The sequence below is a fragment of the Gekko japonicus genome, unplaced genomic scaffold (assembly GCF_001447785.1).
Source record: "Gekko japonicus isolate JY-2015 unplaced genomic scaffold, Gekko_japonicus_V1.1 scaffold339, whole genome shotgun sequence".
Lineage (NCBI taxonomy): Eukaryota > Metazoa > Chordata > Lepidosauria > Squamata > Gekkonidae > Gekko > Gekko japonicus.
This window is the reverse complement of record NW_015169182.1, coordinates 758,233-778,130: the sequence shown is the minus strand read 5'-3', so window position 1 is coordinate 778,130 and position 19,898 is coordinate 758,233. Positions and strand designations below refer to the sequence as shown.

Here is a 19,898-nt window from a genome sequence, read left to right as displayed (position 1 = left end):
CCGGGCTTGATTCCCCACTCCTCCACTTGCACCTGCTGATGTGACCTTGCATCACTCACAAGCTCTGGCACAGCTGTTCCTGAAAGAGCAGATTGTGTCAGAGTTCTCTCAGCCCCACCCACCTCACAGGGTGTCTGTTGTGGGGAGGGGAAGGGAAAGGAGTTTGTAAGCCGCTCTGAGACTCCCAAGTGAAGGGCGGGGTATAAATCCAATCTCTTCTCTTCTTCTTCTTCTTCTTCTGCACTAGCCGCTTTACCAACGTTATACACCCTGCCTCTCTTTACCTTTTAAAGCTCCCTGTTAGCTGTACCTGTATGATGTATACATGTAAAATATTGCAAAGCTAGACCTTGAAAACATACGAGTGAGGTAGACAGTAATCCTAAGTGGGAGTGTCACAATTGTCCATCTTGTTAACCTATCGGATCTCTGCATATGAACATTGCTTAAAATTGAGAGTAGCTAGTATGTTAAAATGTTAATGTCATGCTTTGCATTAGATAGCTCTTTCCTGTCTAATTCATCTGTGTGCATGATTTATCTAATAGCAAAGAGTAGCTCTGCAGTGTGGATTTTTTTAAAAAAAATCTGCAAGGGGTAATCCACCCAGGGCTAGGGCTCTTTCTTTCTGCAAACTTGGAGTAACCCCCAGGTTTGGACAGAAATATTTTATGAACATTAAAAATAACTGGGGCTTAAGGCTCTCCTCCCTCCCACCAGTGGCTAGCAGTGCAGGCAGTTGCACAGATGGTGCAAAATCTCCAGCTGCCATGTGAAAAAGTTTTTTAAAAACCCTAAACAAACTCTAAATTAAATATTGGCTAAAGGAGTAGTCAGAAATCAGCTGATTATGTAGATTGGGGGCCATACAGGTGGTTAGGCAGGTTGAAGAAGACTGGGCAAGTTTAAAAAGGAAGCAGAAAATGGGCAGTTGGGGAGAGAGAGAAGACTACTGATGATTGGCCAGGTGGGCAAGGGGTGAAACAACAAGAGGCGGAGGCAATGGGGTCAGCAGCAGGGGAATGGGGTTTCCCTCCCAAGCAAGCCCTTGTGGGCCCTCATCTTGTGTGTAAGTAATACCAAAATGAACCAATGAGTGTTTACACAGGTGGAGTCACTTGAGAATATTGTAGAGGTTCAGTAGTTCATTAGCTTTGGCACAGATTGTCTATAGCTTTATTTAGGTTCTTAACACAAATTACACCAAATCACTGGTTTCTCAGATAAATTATAGCTACCAAATTTCATCCTTTGGGAATCGCTAACATTTGTGAAAGTCAACAATTTAGACAATGATACAATTATACTTTGCGAATACCATCCTGTTTTTGGCTTCTCCTATTTCCCCCCCTCTGTCTTCTATACCAGATCTCATAAATTATATGCCATTTGTTTGTTGTAGTAAACCTCATGTTAAACTCAGCAACAGTGAATTAAGCAGTGTAAAACAACATTAAATGTAATGCCAACTGCTCTAGAGCCAGTGTTAAAGTGCCTAACCATTCCCCTTTTTAAAAGTGTTTCTTCTAGTTACCCACAGGTATGGTTAGTTGTTGTAGGTGGGTGGAGGGGGCCAGTAGAACAGAGACACTGGTAGTGAATGAAACTGTGAATGTAAAATAAGTTCTGTTTAGGTTAGAGCTTGGCTATTAGCATCCCACAGGCAGACCAGTCTTATGAAGAAGGACAGCTGGCTATGGAGGTGATGTTACGATAGCATAGAATTGTTGCCATCGTAGTAACCACTTAGGAGTGTGCACACACAAAAATGGCATTTTTCAGGTTCAGGTGTATTGAACTCGAAAAATATGAGTATATCCCAACGTTCCCGAATCCCAATATGATTTTGAGATTCGGTAAAGAATCAAGATTGCCGAATTTTTCGGCTTAGCATTTAAAGGGTCCATCCCGTTAAATGAGTTTTGCAAGCCGCGGCACGAGTGAACCCAGGAGGTTCACCCTTCTGGGTTCACTTGCCCCTTGGCTTGCAAAGAGCATTTGAAGGGACCATCCCTCCAAGTTGTGTGCAGATTGGCTTTGGGGGTGGAGATCCTAGGGTCGGTCAAATGTGCAAAAGGGGCGAGGGAGTGTGTCGAATGGCCCCCCTGCAAGCAAGAAGCATCAAACTGACAGCAACCTCCCTGAGATGCCCCTCTGTCTGCCCTCCAAGATGTGTGCAGATTGGCTTTGGGGGAGGATGGATGCAGGAGACCTCTGGGGAAGAGCTGACAGTTAATATGGAAATATTTTAAGTATTTTATCTGTTTTGTCTTGTTCAGCACATCTTACCCCACCGGCAGGCAGCCCAGCAGAGCCCCAGCCGCGCCTGCGGGGAGAGTTCTCCCCATAGGATCGGCTCCTTCGCAGGCTCTGTTGGGCAAGTTTGAGACAAGCAGCCCAGCAGAACCCCCATCGAGGCTGCAGGCAAGGAAGGATCAGCTAGGGCAGTGTGGAGCTGTCAGCTCCCACCGCCCCAGCTCATCCTGGGCTGCCTCCTCTCAGCAGATTCTCTCTTGTAGCTCGGAGCTGCAAAAGAGGATCAGCTGGGGCAGCACAGAGCTGACAGCTCTGTGCCGCTTCAACTGAAGCTGGACTGCCCAAATAAAAGCCCAAAAAGCTTTATTGGGGCTGAGCCATATCGGTAGCTGAATACAAAACTCTGTATTTGGCTTAATAAATACCCAAATAATACCAATAAGGAATTTTGGGAGTATTTATTCAGTTTGGTTTTTATCAGTCATGCACCCCCTAGTAACCACTTCAAACAGTTCTAAGGAATGGCAGGAACAACTGAGACACTCACTAGCCTAGTTACCCAGGAACCACTTGCACGATTCTTCCTGAAATGCCAGGAGCCCTACTGCTATAGATGCCCTCTCAGGTCCTGTTGCATTCCATGCTGCCTTGGACTGGGGAGGAAAGGTAGTAGTAGGCCTTGCAGCAGCAGGGTGGCCAAACTGCTTATCTAGAGAATGTGCAGTGAAGCATGCAGATCTGTATCTTGAAATAAATAGCTGCTTACAATGGTGACTGCTGTTTTAATAATAATACTTGCATCTTGTAGTAATTCCCCCTTCAACAGTTATCTCAGTAAAGCTTACAGAAGTCCTGTGAGGGAGGCCAGTGTGATTATCTTCCTTATTACAGAAAGAGCAAGAGGAGGGTGACGTGGAGGCACAGGGGCTTACCTGAGGCCATCTATGAGTTCAGGGCTGTGATTTGAACTTTTGGGGGCTCTAGCTCAGAGCTCAGGATCTTAAAGAGCCTGTAGTGGTCAATCTCCCTGGTTCAAACGTGCATAGACATTTCATTCCTGTGACTGTTTAGCAAGGTGTAAATACCACTTAAAAATTAGGTTTGAGATTAGATAAAAACCATGTTGTCATCTGTGCAAGTTGATCAGTTGATGTGGCAGCCATCAAATGAACCTGTGTGAATCTGGGTTAAGGGAGAAGATGTAATGTATGTTATCCTAACTGTAAGCCAAGTGCTAACACTGGGTGCTTACATCAGAAAGAACATAGCCAGCCATGGGAAAGGGGACTCTCCAGATCAAGAGAAAATGTATTTTCTTGTTCATGTTTTCATTTTAAAGAAGAAGAAGAGATTGGATTTATACCCTTCCCTTCACTTGGAGTCCCAGAGCGGCTTACAAACTCCTTTCCCCTTCCCCTCCCCTCCCCTCCCCACAACAGACACCCTGTGAGGTGGGTGGGGCTGAGAGAACTGTGACACAAACGGCTCTTTTTCAAGGACAGCTGTGCCAGAGCTTGTGACCTACCCAAGGTCACATCAGCAGGTGCAAGTGGAGGAGTGGGGAATCAAACCCGGTTCTCCCAGATTAGAGTCCGCACACTTAACCACTACACCAAACAAATAGTTATCTTGCTCATGGATGTGTGGAGATCTTCATTTCACATGTATTGACCTCATGCAGCTTTAGAGTGTGTAGCCTACTTGTGATCACATGGACACATGCGTTTATATTTTCCTCAATAGAAAGTTAACTCTTATGTATGCAGCAGGCCATCTGAAGTGTGTCAGATCTGTAAAAAATCTGGAATGCAAACATCAGAAATCAGTTCATTTTATAATCACAATGTGTAACATATCAAATCTATGCACTTGTTCCACCGCTACATCTGTCTATGATGCTGTCAAAGCAGTGCCATTCTAACCTCTTGTTTTGCAGCGTGGCACCAACATGGCTGTTGCTGTTTCCCATCCTAAGTATTTGTATGCTAGCCCAGCAAATCCTAGCACTGGCCTATAAATTTGGTAACTGTTACTGCCAGACAGGAAAGTTGCATGAATGAAAATAACCTCTCGTTTCCTCTTACAGGGTTTCTTGGATTACCTAGCAGTAAACCACCCAATTGTAATTTTGCGCCTGTTGCATTACTTTGTCCGCCTCATATGGAGAATGCAGTGACTAATGGCTAGAGAGACAACTGGGATTATTTACTCATTTCCAGCAACGGCAGCCATGAACAATGTCTCTGTTTGCAGCTAGCAGGTCCTTCCTGACTTCAAAAGACATCCAGCAAATGCAAGGAGCAAGAGGACTCCGCATCAGACCGTTTTTGCCCTTTTCTGAGGAAAAGTGAGTTTTTTAAATGGAAGTTCATTGTTATAAAAAACATACACCAAACTTTCAAGAAGCAGGATTTTACCTTTTTTAAAAAATCCTGCTACGTAAAGCTTTCAAGAAAATAATTGGATCATGTGGAATTCTTTTGGAAACTTGTACATTGCTCTTGGTTATATTCTTCAGTGGAATTGACTGAGCCAGCTGTTTTGGTAAAGCTGCCTTAGTTTTTATATTAAAGATTTACTGTACAGCTTTTTTCTTCTTCTGAAGCAGCAAGAGGCTGGACTCTGGTAACAGGCACTCTATTCATTGCAGATCACTTTCATGCACAGGGGACATAATCATAAGTGAAGCTGGTGGAAGCAAGAAGGGAAGGTTTTGAGCTGATACTTGTGGTTGCTCTGGAAAAAGAATCCCATGCCACCTGGAATGCAGATGTCCTCGTGTGTCTGATACACAAACAAGTTTGCAAGAAATAACACACTCGTCTGCTGTTTACGTACCTTTTGGATCTTCCATTGCTTCCTCCTCTTGCATCCCAGAGGGAGAAATCTTGAATTTGCTTTGAAACTGTGAAAATGTTAATACCCCAAATATTGACACCAGGTTGCCTTTTACAGTCTTCTTCCTATGTGTACAGATAAATGTGTGTATTCTAGAACGTGTACTGAATGGGGGTGGAGTGGCAATGAAGCAATAAGTCATTGCATGTGGGTGAAAGCAGTTCCTACATCTGTGCAATATTGCCCCATTGTTATAATGGAGACCTACTGCATACCTTCAGGCACTGTTTTGATCCTTGATTTGGTTATTTTACTGTTGTTTAAATCCAGTTTGTTTGGGGGTTTTTCCTAACAAAAAAAGAGGAAAACACTCTGGATTTGGTTATTGCTGCCTTTCTTAAAATCTGTTATAATGAGAGGTGACCTGACAACCATAATGTGGAATGTATAAGGACTACTAACTTGCTGCATGGGTTTAAGGTCAACAACAGCACAGTATTCAGATTAGTTGCAGAGGGTCAAAAGATAAAGCAGGAACAAATTTCCTACCAGTGTGAAAGATGGTGAGATCTTTTAACTGTGGAATATGCTTTTTCTCCTAGTGGTGCGAACTTCATACAAGCAGTGCAAGTAACTGGCTATGTTGATCCAGTATGGGCTCTTGAGGTCTTGCGATATTCTTTTGTGCTTTAAAAACAAAACAAAATAGAATTCTGAACCAAGGAGGACCCAAACTGGATTGTGCAACTGGAATAAATTATGCAAATTAAGGACAATGATTCTGTAAATCACAGGGAGAAGTAAGGATGTCAATTCTCAAACAAAACATATCCTGAGAAATGAAACCTCCGTATAGAATGCCTATTAGACCAAGGAAGACCCAGGCATAGAACAATTTCCCCATATGCTTCTCTGCCAGTATCTAGGCTGTGGCTTTGTGAGGGAAGGATTAAGGGTGTACTGTGTTCCCTGACACAGCCCATGCAGTTGCAGAGGAAACTCAGAAGGAGCAGCATTGCCCGGAAAGCGTGGCCCAATCCCTGATTTGGCAGAGGAGCAGGGCAGGAAGCAATGTTTACTGTGCAGTTCTGTAGTTGGAATGAGGGTGTCCACCCACTGATCTTGGAGTTGATTTGAGAATGAATATAGAGATACTGTAAAGTGGTATGTGCCTCCGGAAAATAACCTGTGCCACAGAGTTCCAAAGTTTGGGAAGCACTAGGTGTTGAGTTCTGCAGGTCCCTGAAATTCCACACCTTGTCCCTTGGAAATTTGGCCCAACCTTCCCTTGGCCTTCATAAGCTTGCCACATGGGTTTGAGGTAGCACATCTGACATGGTGAAGACATTTCCAGGCTTTTCTTTGCAGTTGCAAGGGCTAGAAAAATTACTTCTATTTCATTTTCTTAAATTCTCAGGAGAATTCTGTGCCCAATGCCAAATTTGAGGCTTGTGCAGAATCATGGATTTGACACAACCCTGATGGTAAAGTGAACCCCCCCCCCAAATCAAGTAACATTCCACTAAAGCAGATTGAAGCAGGCATCTAGCACAGGTGGGCATCTAGCACAGGGGACTTCCTTTTTCCACAGACAAAAAACCCATTGCTTCTGTGAAATCCCTCATCGTCAAACTTCCTGATTCATTGGTATTATACTAAATTTCTTCAATCTTCAACTTTCCAAACTAGTAATAGTTCTGAATAATTTAATGGGCCAATGTATTTAGGGAAAACCTGAACCAGGAAGTGCAGTAATTTTATAGGATTAAAAATCCTAACCTACCAAGCTGTGCTGCACCACATTATGGTTAAGTAGTTGGTTTATGGATTTGAATAGACTTTTTACTTTGCCATGGGAAGCAACTGTGAGGCTAGCTCTGTGGAAGTGCATTGTTGCTTAAAATAGTGTGTATGCAAGTGCCCCTTATTCCGTATTCTGCCCACACCATTTTATCTGGCCATTTTTAAGTTCTATATAATGGTGCAGAGACTTTGCATAAAACAGTGGTTCGTTTGAATCTTATTTGAAACATCTTTCTAAATGCTAAAGCTCCTATTTCTGGTTTCACCAGCACCACTGAAAATGTAACCTCTTTAAAAAAAATGTGCAGCCTGGTTTGAGCTGTATCTAAACCTTCCTAAGTGCTATTACAGAATTTCTGAATTTTGTCAATTACAATTTCATAATCTCTCCATATTGCATCATATATTACACTGGACATCAGTGCCTGCCTGGGATACGTGGAACATTTTCTCATTTAGTCCAGACAACCTCCATACTACCCTGCCCTACCCTTCTGTAGAGACTGAGGGCCAAACTGCACACTTCGTACTTTAATCTTAAAAAGCAGCCAGGGTGTGTAGGTGTCTGTGTGAGTGAGAGAGAATGATCAGGGCCACATTACTGGAGCAGCTGGGTTTAACCCTTTCCCCCTTGTGCCCCCCCTTTCCTTTGTCCTACATCCAGTTGAAGTTAGCTGCAGTAGGAGGAGAAGATATATTGTGCTTATATTTTTTCCACCCTTGCTGGGGCTAACAACAACTAAGGGGATTTTGTTCCCCATGGAAAACAGCCTGGTGGGAAAGGGTTAATACCCCTATCTCAGCCCTGGAGTCCCATTCTCCACAACTCTTTTTCATCATTAAGGTACATGTTAGGAGATCTGATCTTGAATTCCTAACACACAGTGTGGCTTGGTCCTTACTTCCAGATGATTAGAATACACCAGGGAGCCCTGACCCAGAAAGATGCATGTGTAAGGTTGAACTCCTCACACACATCTGCATACTTTTAGGGGACAAGTAGGCAGTTGCAATTTGCTTCTTTGATAGCAGGAATTGCTTTCAGACGACGAGGGAGGATGGAAAGTTGTGCTGGATTCAGTTTCCTGCCCTTCCAAACAGAGAGATGGAACTATCAGAGTTAACTGCATGCATAGTTTCCCTTTCACTGCTGGGAAATGCACATATATCCTCAAGAGAACTAAGTGCCAGAAATTGTGCATACAGTATTATTGTATAGTTGCAATTTCAGATCCAGCCGAGGAGGCATAGAGCTGTAACCCAGGATAGGCTTACAAGGACATGTTTTCCTTTCCTCCTTGAAGTTTCAAGCATAAACTTCAACAGTGCTAATAGGAATTTGGTCCTTCTGATTGCATGTTTGCATATTACCCACATAAAACTAGTTTTATTGAAAACAGTGAGGAAGTGGGTTGTAACAGCTAACATTATACTGCTTAAATTGATACTGTGCAATAGGGACTTTTCGCTGCTTCTATAAAAACCTGGGACCTATAAAGACATCCTTTCTGTTCCAAGTTTAGCAATGTTGATGCACAGCTATTAAAAACAAATCTCTCCCCCCCACCACACCGCCCTAGGGGTTTGCCAGTGATCTTGTCTGTATGCCATAGGAACCTCAGTACTCCTTGTTACAAAGCTCATGTTAATGATCGAGAGAGCTCTTTGAAGGCCAAACTCTCATTCTTTCCGTGTTCAGAATTCCTTCTGAACTCACCAAAGCATTGTCTTCTGTTCATAATAGAACTCTTTGCTCACACTTCCACAGTTGGAGCACTTTAGTTTGATTCCTTTTAATATAAAAAGCCTCACGTAAGGCACACTATCACAAAGCCTCACATAAGACACACTATCAATGGTTGGGAATCCAGAGAGCTCCACCCATGCTCCTAAAGCGGGATGGCTTCCTACTTTTCACTTATAAGGTGATAGATGTCCTTCCACAGGATCTCCTGATCTTCATGAGTGGGGTTTTTTTTGGGGGGGGGGGCGTTTTTGCTGGGAATGTTAGAGGAAATGAGCTGCTGTGGAAATGGGGAGAGGGAGAGAGTCTAATCCCAGTGCATGAATGACAGTTTGTGAGTATGACCCACTGGGCAACCCCCCACACCCCAGTGCTTTCTCCTCCTCCCATTTGAAGGCTTGGCTGGTCCAGTGCCTTGAAATGTGTACACATTTTTATGTGTTAACGGCTCACATGGGATTACAACCATTTTGCTGCCATGACTTCAAGCAAACTTATTGTAAGTCTAAATTTTAAAAAAAAAATTCTGTGAATTATAATGTAAACAGAAAAAAAGACTAGGTATTGGCACTGTGTGGCCCAAATCCAAGCTCTCTTGTTTATCAAGAAATCTCTGCCAGACATTTATTCAAAGTATATATACCATTTTTGTTTTTTAAAAAAAGCTAAACAAAGCAAGGCTCATTTGGTTTCTCATAATTCAGTGCAGGTTTTGTGCCTTGACTACCCCACTGTGTCCGCAATATGGGGTTTTAAAAAAAACTTTTGCCAGCTAATGGATCTAACATTTTGTCTACTGGAGAGATTTTTTTTTTTAAAAAAAACTTTTCTAGAAAAACTTACTTTTAAAAAGAAAAATCCTGATAAAATGTTTTATGAAGAATTTTCTTTGGTAGTGGAGAAACCAGATTTACATTTCTTTCTAGAGGAATTGCATCTATTGACTTTCTATGCTTTTTTCTTCAATGATTGTAAATATTGACTATTTATTAGAATAGAGCCGTTGTTCTTTTCATCTGAGCCAAATGTTACTTGTGTGCAATGTTTCCTCTCTTTTCTATGTCATGTAAGATATTTTTGTATAGCTGCAGAAGTAAAACTGATTCTCAAAACATTTTTTTGTAGAATTGACCTTGTTAAATACTGTAGAATCCTTTTCTTTGTAATTAATGCATTCTACTGTTCCATAATGCTGTAACTTGTAGAAATGGTGTATATTTATTTTCTGCTTATTTAAGTTCCTGTAAAGTCTTTTTTTTTCCTTTTATGTTTTCTTAGTATATATGGAAATAGTGATTGATCAGTTTAGAGCACTGTCTACTAATCCAGGGTAGTTGATGCTATTTTAGATATTGTTTTAACCCCTTGTTTTCTACCAGAGTCTCTTGCCACCTGCCCTATCTTATTAGGATGTTCAAATATGAAATGAAGGCAAGCATTAGTATTTCAGTATGTAATTGGGGACAAACCATACATGCTCAAAAACCATACCACTGTAGCTTTTGTTATAAATTTGTAACAAATAACTTTGTGGACTGAGGGTGATGTACAAAGGCATTTATACAGATTGACATGCAGAGTTCTGAGCTAGTTTTTAAGAATGATAAATGCCGTGAAATTTGTCTTTCTTTTATGCGCACGCGTACACACACACACCTGCCATCTATCCATCCATAGAAAACCAAACTGCCTCCAGCATCCCATCTCAAAATTAGACATGTTTGGAAAATTCATTCGATGTGAGTTCAAAATCTTGTTGGTGCTTCGTATTTCTTCCTTCAGTAGTGCTTGTATTAAGGGCTATTAAGACCTTATCCCTTGACCTCAGTTTACATAGAAAAGGAAATGACTGTTACCTCATGAACAAGAAGCACCAGTAGGTTGTTCAAGAACTACTAAATTTTTAGGGGAAGAATGAAATTTTGCACCCTGGTTTAAAGACCACTAGTTACTGTATGGCAGTGCCTCGTCATCAGGTACAGACATCAATGTAGCACTGATCTTGTACTGATTAATCACTAATGTGTTTCATAGAACCCAGCATATGTAGCATTTTTATTGCAGTTTCCCTGGCTTACTTGTGTTTTGCACTGATGAAATTTTGACAGGGTAATTGCCACTTTACTTGTGCAATACTGCTGTAAATAACTGCAGATCTTTTTTTAAGATGCAATCTTTTATGTTCTTAATAAATTTTATATGAATAAAAATTTCAACTATTTATCATGTGTTTTATTTTCTTTTGTTTAACAACAGTTTCATAAGGCTGTCTTGTTTTTACACTTATATAATACATAAACATACACAAAGCTATTTCCTTGAATATAGCTGGAGCGTGTCTCTGTAGAAATACCGCTCCCTTAATGCAAACCCAACACATGCCTACGATGGATGATTCAAATTGTAAGCAGTCTAGATATCCACCTCTAACACACCTAGTATTTTGCTGTTGCTGGAGAAATCCTGTTTTATTCTTAAAACAATAGCATTCATTGTTCTCTTTTTAAGAAAAATCTTTATTGTAATGCAATATTGTTACATAAAATACATTTCTGAATTATCACAAGGTGAGAACATCTTCTTTTACAAGAAAACGGAAGGCTTTTTAGTTTAGATAGCTGATGACTGAGGGGGGGGATAACAGAGGAGTACAGAATTATGGATAACATGGAGAGAATGGATAACTTTTTCTCCCAATTAATGGAACCCTAGGTCACCCTTGGCAGCAGTTTTAGGACAGGCAAAAGGATGTACTTCTAATGTAGACACTACCTAATTAAGGAATTCACAAGCATATGATGCAGTGGCTATGGTCTTTGATAGCTTTTTTTAATGGACCCATAAGCCAAGATAGCCAAGTGGAACCTCCACATTCAAAAAAACAATATACTTCTGATTACTGGGTGTTGGGGGAAACAAAAGGAGCTGGCTATCATTTTGATGCTCCTGCTTCTGAGTTTCCTAGAGACATCAGGCTACTGGAAACAACACTGAATGAGACAAATGTTGTGGTTGATCCAGGGGGGCATTTGTGTCCTTATGAGGTTCTTAGTACCTCAGGCACAAATGATCCCACTGTCTCATTTTCCATTTGCTTCATTTGTAACCTGACTGTCCCATTCACTCAAGGTGTCATTTTTCCTTTTATAAGGCATCCTACATATATAAAAGCCCAACGTATTGGCACTTTCCAGCTCTCCCATTGGCTGTGCTGTGCGTTCCATCAGCCACTGGCCCATCAACTGCCACTCAAGAGTACTTGCATGCCATTGGCTGGGTGCTGGGCCCGCTCCTTTCCCCCACCCACTGCAAGCCTGGCGACTTCCCTGACAATAAACTGCCAAAATGGCTGTCTTTCTTGACGAAGACACTGTTTCTGCTTGCCTCCTGTGGGGCTACCTTTTCCCTCAGTGACTGTTGCTAGGCAACTAAGGTTGGTTGTGTCAGTAAAAAGGCAAAGGCAGGAGGCCCATTCCAGGCCTACTTTGGCTTTGGTGGGGAACTCATTGGGGCCAGTCCTGAGCTAGGGTTGCCAGTTCCAGTTTGGGAAATTCTTGGAGATTTTGTGGTGGAGTCTACAGAAGCCAGAGTTTGGGGAGGGGTGGGACCTCAGACAGGTACAATGCCAAAGACTCCACCCTCCAAACCAGCCATTTCCTCCTGGGGAACCATTGCTGCCAATCTCCAGGTGAGTGCTGGAGATAACGCAGAACTACAACTGCTTTCCAGATGGCAGAGATCAGTTCTCCTGGAGAAAATGTCTGCTTTGCAGGGTGGACTCTGTATCATTATACTCTGCTGAGGTCACTTCCCTCTTGCTTGGGTCCCCACTGTGGAGGAAGACTACTTTTCCTAAGTAGAGACTGCAGGTGTGGAGGGAGATGGAAACCTGAAGTCAGAGGGGCAGATAAAGGTAGGTTGATGGTTGGCTGGGAAGGAGATAGGGTTGCCAACTCCAGGTTGGGAAATTCCTGGAGATTTGAGGTGTGGAGCCTGGAGAGGGTGGGGTTTGAGGAGGGACCTCAGACAGGTACAATGCCATAGACTCCACCCTTCAAGCCATCCATTTCCTCCTGGGAAACCATTGTTGCCAATCTCCAGGTGAGAGCTGGAGATCACTCAGAATTACAACTGCTCTTCAGATGGCAGAGATCAGTACCCTTGGAGAAAACGGTGGCCTCTGTGTCATTATACCCTGCTGAAGTCACCACAGCAAGTACAGTGTTAATAATTCACAAAGGGCTCCTAGGTGTTTCCCTAGGTCTCTAGTTTCTTCCCCAATAAAGTTCACTCTTCTTAATTGCAAGGTGCAGCAGATTTTTCAGTCCTCAATATTAATTTGGTCCAGCCACACTTTACTCTTGTCTCATACTCTAAGCCAGAGGTGGCAAACCTAAGGCCCAGGGCTGTCTTCACCCCTCCCCCACCTGCTGTCACCCTTCCGAGGGAGATTGGGGCTGCTGAACTTCCCAGCTGGCTGGGCCTTCTCTTCACTGGAGACTTAGGAGGTGTCAGTTATCAAAGACTGTTAAATAAAATATGGCAAGAGTGTTACCATTTTAAGCATGTTTGTATTTTAAGTTTTAAAAAATCCTTTAATTGTGTTTGTTGGTGTTAATATGTTTGCTACCTGGCATACATTTTATGACACACATGGGCTGGCTCGACAAAGTCCGATTTATGTCAGATCCGACCCTTGTAACAAATGAGTTTGACACCCCTGCTCTAAGTCATAATCATGCCCGCTACTGGTAGAATTTCTGGACAACACGTTCAGTTCTAAGTTGAGCTCAGAGGGGTTTCTTAAGGTGACTGCATTGTAGAAAACCAGCTAGAATGCCCCTGTCCTTACATTTCCTGCAGCAGTTTCTAGCTTAAACATAACTAGTAAGTCCATGGTAATGGAGGGAAAGGGGACATGCACAGTGTGTGGCATTGAGTATGGACTTTCAAAAATGAACTGATTCCATACTCTGTGTGTGTGTGTGTGTGTGTGTGTGTGTGAGAATATGAATATTCTGATGCAACTTTTGTATGTACATACATGGGTTCCACTAGCCAATTTAACAAGATTCTCCCAAAAAAATGATTAGACCCAGCCTTGAATTAAAGCAAACTACAGAGCACAAGATTCCATGGTTGCACAAGCAGACTTTGGGGACCTCTGGATTCACTAAAAAACATTAGATATGTCAATTTATAGCTCCTGTGAGGCTCATATCTGATGAAACTTGAGCAGGATTTCCAGTGGTGGTACTGGGAAGGGCTTCAGAGTCATACATACCTCCTTCTCCCTCCCTGTTACTAGCAGAATGATATGCATGTTGACTGAATTTGTGAAATGTATACAAATCACAGAATTCAGCACTATTAATGTTACATTCACTTTATGCAGATTTTTTAAAAGCACAAGGTACATAAGCTTACTGTTTGATTTGTGGCAAATAAAAAGGTTTTAAAAGCCTTTTCTCCAGCAGTGGAAGTGCTGTTAGGCTTATAGGAGAGGTGGAAAGGCCACATCCAACAATGGAGTAATGTGTGCAAACTTATTTGAGTCTCTCCATAATTACAAGCTGGGGGGCAGATGTGTAGCTATCTCCCCTACCTTGCTTTCTAAGCAAGGATGAAATAGTGCAGTCTCCTGCACATTTAGTTACAAGGGAAATTAAAAAAAAACAAACTAATTTCATATTACAGAATTAAAAGAGACTGGCATGTATCCAAATCTAGGGTGGAGGAAGTTCCTCAATCCCAAGTGCATCAAATTCAGAGAGCTTGGAGATTAAAGGGTTAATACCTCACTGTAAAGCAGAGAAATGCCACAGGAGAGTTCAGGATCCAATCCATTCGAACTACTGTTCAGAACACAGGTGAGAGGGCCAATGGATCTCCTGAAGGAAGCGTGGTCAGGAAAACTGCAAGAGCTGAGATGTCATCTCATATCTTGGAAGAACTTCAAGAAAACTTACGTAAACTTGAAGAGGCTCAAGAAGGACCTTTCTGAGTTGCTCACAGAGTTTCTGATATAAATTATATGGTAACTATAAATGCTGATGTGGGGCAATGCAAACTACCATATTAATATGTAAAAACCATATTATGACAGAAACAATCTGGTCCTTATGACCAGAGGTGGGAAGACAGATGGTATTAATTTGTCGGGTTGGGGAAGAATTACTAAGGGAAGCACCATTAATGAAGTTATTTTAGCCTCTTCCCTTTCAAAAGACCAACAAGGGCAAGTAAAAGCAGTCTTAACCAAGTTCCCTAGGAGAACCAAATTGGCACAACACAGACTTGACATTGGGGATTCAAGGCCTGTCGCATACCCACCATACTGAGTGACTGGCCCAAACGCTACCAATATAAAGGAGGAGGTGGAGGAAATGTTAAGCCTTGGACTGATAGTACCTTCCGAAAGCCCATGCCCCCCCCCGTTATCTTAGTGCCCAAATCAGATAATTCCATAATGTTCTGTGTGGAATATTGGCAGGTAAACAAAATAACCATCCTTGAGGTGTATCCTAGGCCAAGGACAATTTGGTGGGAACAACTGGTCTGCACACAGCATAAAATCCAAAATAAAAATAAAAGGAGACACAGAAATAAAATGTGCTGCAGAAATAAAACAGATCACTCACCATTATGGTGGCTAAATCAAGTAAAGAGCGCCAATAGCAAGTTGGTACGATGGACTCTACAACTCCAGGATTATAATTTTGATATTGTGGACAGCAGAGGTAAAGAAAATATCATTGCTCATGCACTTTCTAGGACCACCTAGAGTTCAAGGCTTATATACCAAGTGTACATGTATATATACTGTTGCCTGATTTCTTTTATAAATTGTAGAATATTATTTGTTAAGGATATAAATGTAGGAATAATATGCATAGCTTTGATGATGCAAACCTTTGTATGGTATTATTCTTTCACATGCTTCACCCATTACTACAGAGAGGTTTGAACCTCACCTTACGTAATGATCTAAAAAGGTGGGGCATGTGATGTACTAACCTTCAAAAGCAGGATGCTTAGTGCATCAAATTCAGAGAGCTAGGACATTAAAGGGTTAATGCTTCACTGTACAGCAGTTTGATTAACAGGCTGCTGCCTGCATGCACCCCCTTCTCTCTGATTGGTCAGCGCCAACTGAGGAGAGATTTAAAAAGTCATGTCAGTCTTGTCAGAGGAGTCAGTCATCGTTTGGACTTTGGCTTGGCAGTTGCCAATCAGGAGGAGTGTGTGTGTCAGTCTCAGGGAAACCGATAAGTTCACTTGGGAAGTGAAGGAACACAACTTCTTGCCCTTACTGTGTACCGAAACATTTGAGGAAAAGTTCAGAAATTAGAACTTAAAAGTCTTAAGTGTCAGCCCTAGCTGAATACTGTTTATTCACAGGTTCCAGAACTGGGGTTTAGGTTTGACAGAAGAGGCTGGACAGTAGGTTGAAACTGCCAGTCTAGCCAAACAGAAAAGGATTATTGTTCCTAGAAGGAGGAGGATATTTTTTACCCAGTTATTCAGTGGGTTCAACTCAGAAGGGACCCCTGCTTTGTGTGAAAAGAGAAACGGTCTTAGATTCCTCAAGAGTCAAAAGGAAAGTTGTAATCTCACAAGGGAGGTATTTAAATACAGGAAGAAAGTGTTGACTTCCAGGAAACTAAGATAGTTATATGAAACTTTATTGAGACACATAGTTGTTGAAAGAAATCTCCAAGAAAAACCTTTCACAGTTAAGAACTGAGTCTCTAAGAAAATAAGCTAAACTCCTTCCTTAGGAGAATTACTGGAACGCCACGGTGTGTTGCTGGGACTGTCCTTCGTATGGAACTGGTTCAATCTTCGCTTGAAGCACGTGCTTGGAAGAGGGCATTCAAGTTGAGATTTAAGTTATCTGACCCAAGTCATCACCCCCAGGCCGGCTTTCTTCGTTCCATCTTAAAGGACACGACATCCAACCCTTGGTTGTCCCTTCTTGCTGGTAAACTCAGGACATTGGGAGTGCCGATGTCCTCACCTAACGAAGAGCTGATGCCCTCTCAGCTTGAGGAAACCTTGAAGAAACTTAAACAGTTGGATTGGGCCAGCACCGTGGCCAGGGCAAGACGCACCTGCTCTCCGTTGGCTTTGGGGTTGTCCCCTCCAGAGAGATTTCCTGACTTTTATTCAACGTTATCAATTCCATCTCACCGCCGCGCCTTTATGCTGGCCCGCTTAAATGTATTTCCAACAATGGTAACTCTGGGAAGATTTGGAGGCCTTTCTTACTCAGATCGCCTTTGTCTGTGCAATTCTGGCGAAATTGAAACCTTAGATCACCTGATATTTCGCTGTCCCCACTGGACTCAAGTTAGAGGCACTTATATCTCTCCTATTCTCACGAAGATGAATCTTCCCGCGCAACCTTGGGTGCTCTCAGTACTGTTATCTGACTCAAATGCCGATGGACTGATAACAGCTAACGTGGCGCGGTTCTTGGCTAAGGTGGCTGCTCTCAAGAAGCATTGAAAAGTCCAGCACTTCTGAAAACTTCGACACCGATTTTTAATCTTCGGATGATTTTAGTTAGTTGGCTCCGCCCCAAGTGTAGTTAGGTAATTTTTAATCTCTGGGCTCAGCCTGGGTTTTATGTGACTGTTATTATGTACCTTGACATATTTATGTCTATTTTATGTACCTATTTTACCCCCCTTTGGTATCCTCTTGGTCAAGACTTCGGTCATAAAGACCTGTAATAAATTGAATTGAAATTGAAAATAAGCTTCAACTATACTCTGTTCAAAAAATTATGATAATTTGCATAAACAACAAAATTTACCTCAGTTTCTTATCCCCTGCCTATTCCTAACCCAACTGTGCCTGTTCAATAAAACCAACATTCCTGTTTGAACTTTACTTCATGTCAAATGCCATTTCCAAAGAGATTTATAAGGACTCTTGCTTAGCTACAATAAATCTCTGCCCTGGGCAAAAGCCAAATAACTTATCTATCACAGGGTGGGACATGCAGAAAGTTATAATTCTATAATTGTAATATGCTGCTAAGGGTGGGGAACAGTGTTTTGGCGGGAAAATCTGCCTCACAATAAATAAGAACTGGGGGTTCGTCATAGAAGCCTTCAACTTTTGCTCAGTAAGAGTGAAAGGATACAGGCTGGTGACTCCCTATGCTCATACACCACACTTCTCTAAATTGAAAAATATCAATAAAGTCATCATTACCTCTTCTTTGTGCCAGACCTGAAGGATAGCTGGGCTTGGAGAAGTCCAATTAAACCAGTGTTCAGAGGGAGGGAATCAGTGACCAGGTGGATGCTTTTCAAAAACTGCAGCCTGCGAGAGACAATGCATATGTTTATTTTACTATGACCACAGCTAGCCCCATAGTGGCTTAAGAAACTGAGCTCCTTTTGTTGCTTTGCCCACTTTTTCTAAATTGAATGATTATGGTGTCAAGGCTAAAAGCTATTTGGACACATGCAGGCCCATAGCCAGAACATTTTTTGGGGGGGGGGATGAGTACAGTGGTGGTCAGCCCATCATCATTTATTTACTTTATTATTTATTTATTTATTTATACTTTATTAGTTATTTACCAATTCTCTACTTGAGACTCAAGGTGGAGTACAAGGTATGGAACATTGTAATCAAACAGCACGAGATATAATAAACAATGCAATAGGACTTGGCTTACAAAAATTACAAAAATGCAAGAAAAAGTATCAAACATGCTATGTCAAGCAATGCAGAAAATGGAATTACAAAAAATGAAAACAATGCTGTAAGAGCATCATAGAACATACAACAAATTAATAATATAAAGCATACACTGTGGCATAGGCTACAGTCCTGTTCTGTATAAGCTTTATAAAAATGCCCTCCCAAGCAACTGTTTTACATAGTTTGCAGAATTAAAGAAGTGTGAGAACCTTCTTCCAGTTACTGAAACCTGAAACTGTAAATTCAACCATCTTTTCTCTGTAAATCGCTAATTCAAGGCTTCTTCCCCCCCCACACACACACACGGGAAATCTACCATCAATTGGCCCAGGTGGAACATTGCAAAGCTAGAACATGCACAGTCCTTTTATAAGTAATTACGCGTAGAAGGACAACAGCCAGTGGTTCTAATGAAGGCAGGGTATCTTCTTGTCAGAGGGAAGGGAATGGGAGAATGAGGGAACATTTCCAAGAAGGATATTGCAGCATTGCTTCTTGGTGTTGAGAGTTCTCAGCCAAACCCATTTGGCACTTCAGATCATTCCTCAGTAAGGCTGCAGAGACTGCAATTTGCATATCTGAAAGGAGGAATGTGGAGTGCTTTGAAACTAAGAAGCCTGTAGCAGCAAGCAAGGAGTCCACAGAAGAGCAGAACACTCTGTTGCACACAGGGTTTAGGAATGGGATGAAATTAACTGCCTGTACCAAATTTAGAACTGGACTATAAGGGATTGTGAGGAGAAAAGACTTGCTGCAAGATACTGATGAGGATTCTGTGACATCATAGCAGGCTGACCTCTACTTGAGATAACCAGGAAGCATCAGTCACCTATGGACTTGAGCAAATTCTTTTTGTAGTCAAAGAGAGTCCTGGTAGAAACATGGGTCTCCCAAGTGTACAGCAGTCCTCTTATAGTAGTAGTAGTACAGCACAGCCACCAGTCTTTGGAACACAAAGAGGGCCTGCAGTCCTTCTGTCCACACAAAGTAGTTGGAATTTCTCCAGCAGAGGTTCATAACCCAGATGTGGAAGAATATGCTCAAAGCAAGGTATGGGGCTGAGAGGACAATAGTTCCTTTAAATTTGTGGAAGAGAGGATTAACCAGGCCAGCCTGGAAGATGAAGGTATTGAAGAACATGAGGAACATTATGATACCGTTGAGGAGGGTGGCAATATTCTGAATGATAAACAGCACAAGCTGGATGATGGGCTATGTGCAGCAGTTCCGAGAAGGAGTTGACAAAGAGGTCATAGAACAAAGAGGTCATAGAACGGCAGTAAGAACCAGGCTATAGCTACTAGTCTGTAGCATCTGCTTTGCCTGCAGTTGTGGGACCTCAGTGTTTGCATCCCAGACAACAGTGCCAGCTCATACTCAGCAGGGGAACATAACACTGGCTCCCTGACTTGAGTTCTCAAACAGAACTTTGAAGTAAAAGCTGATGACACAAGGCCAGGGACTTATTGCCATCCAATTTGTATTCGCTCCCACGCATCAAGCAAGCCACACACTGGATCTTATTTTGGGGGTG

The 19,898-nt window shown here is 42.1% G+C and overlaps 1 protein-coding gene and 1 pseudogene across 3 annotated transcripts in view; one reads left to right on the top strand and one right to left on the bottom strand.

Annotated features, from left to right (window-relative positions):
• Window positions 1-4,641, top strand: part of BCL2L11 (BCL2 like 11) — a 39,197-nt gene extending 34,556 nt beyond the window's left edge. For all 3 annotated transcript variants that reach the window (XM_015416143.1, XM_015416142.1, XM_015416141.1), the window contains exon 4: window positions 4,343-4,641. In XM_015416143.1, coding sequence (XP_015271629.1) covers window positions 4,343-4,432 — 90 coding nt within the window. In that variant the 3' untranslated portion in view covers window positions 4,433-4,641. The remainder of the gene's footprint in view (window positions 1-4,342) is intronic.
• A 14,548-nt stretch (window positions 4,642-19,189) lies between these two features.
• On the bottom strand, window positions 19,190-19,678 carry LOC107114593 (annotated as a pseudogene).
• Between the last annotated feature and the right edge of the window lie 220 nt (window positions 19,679-19,898).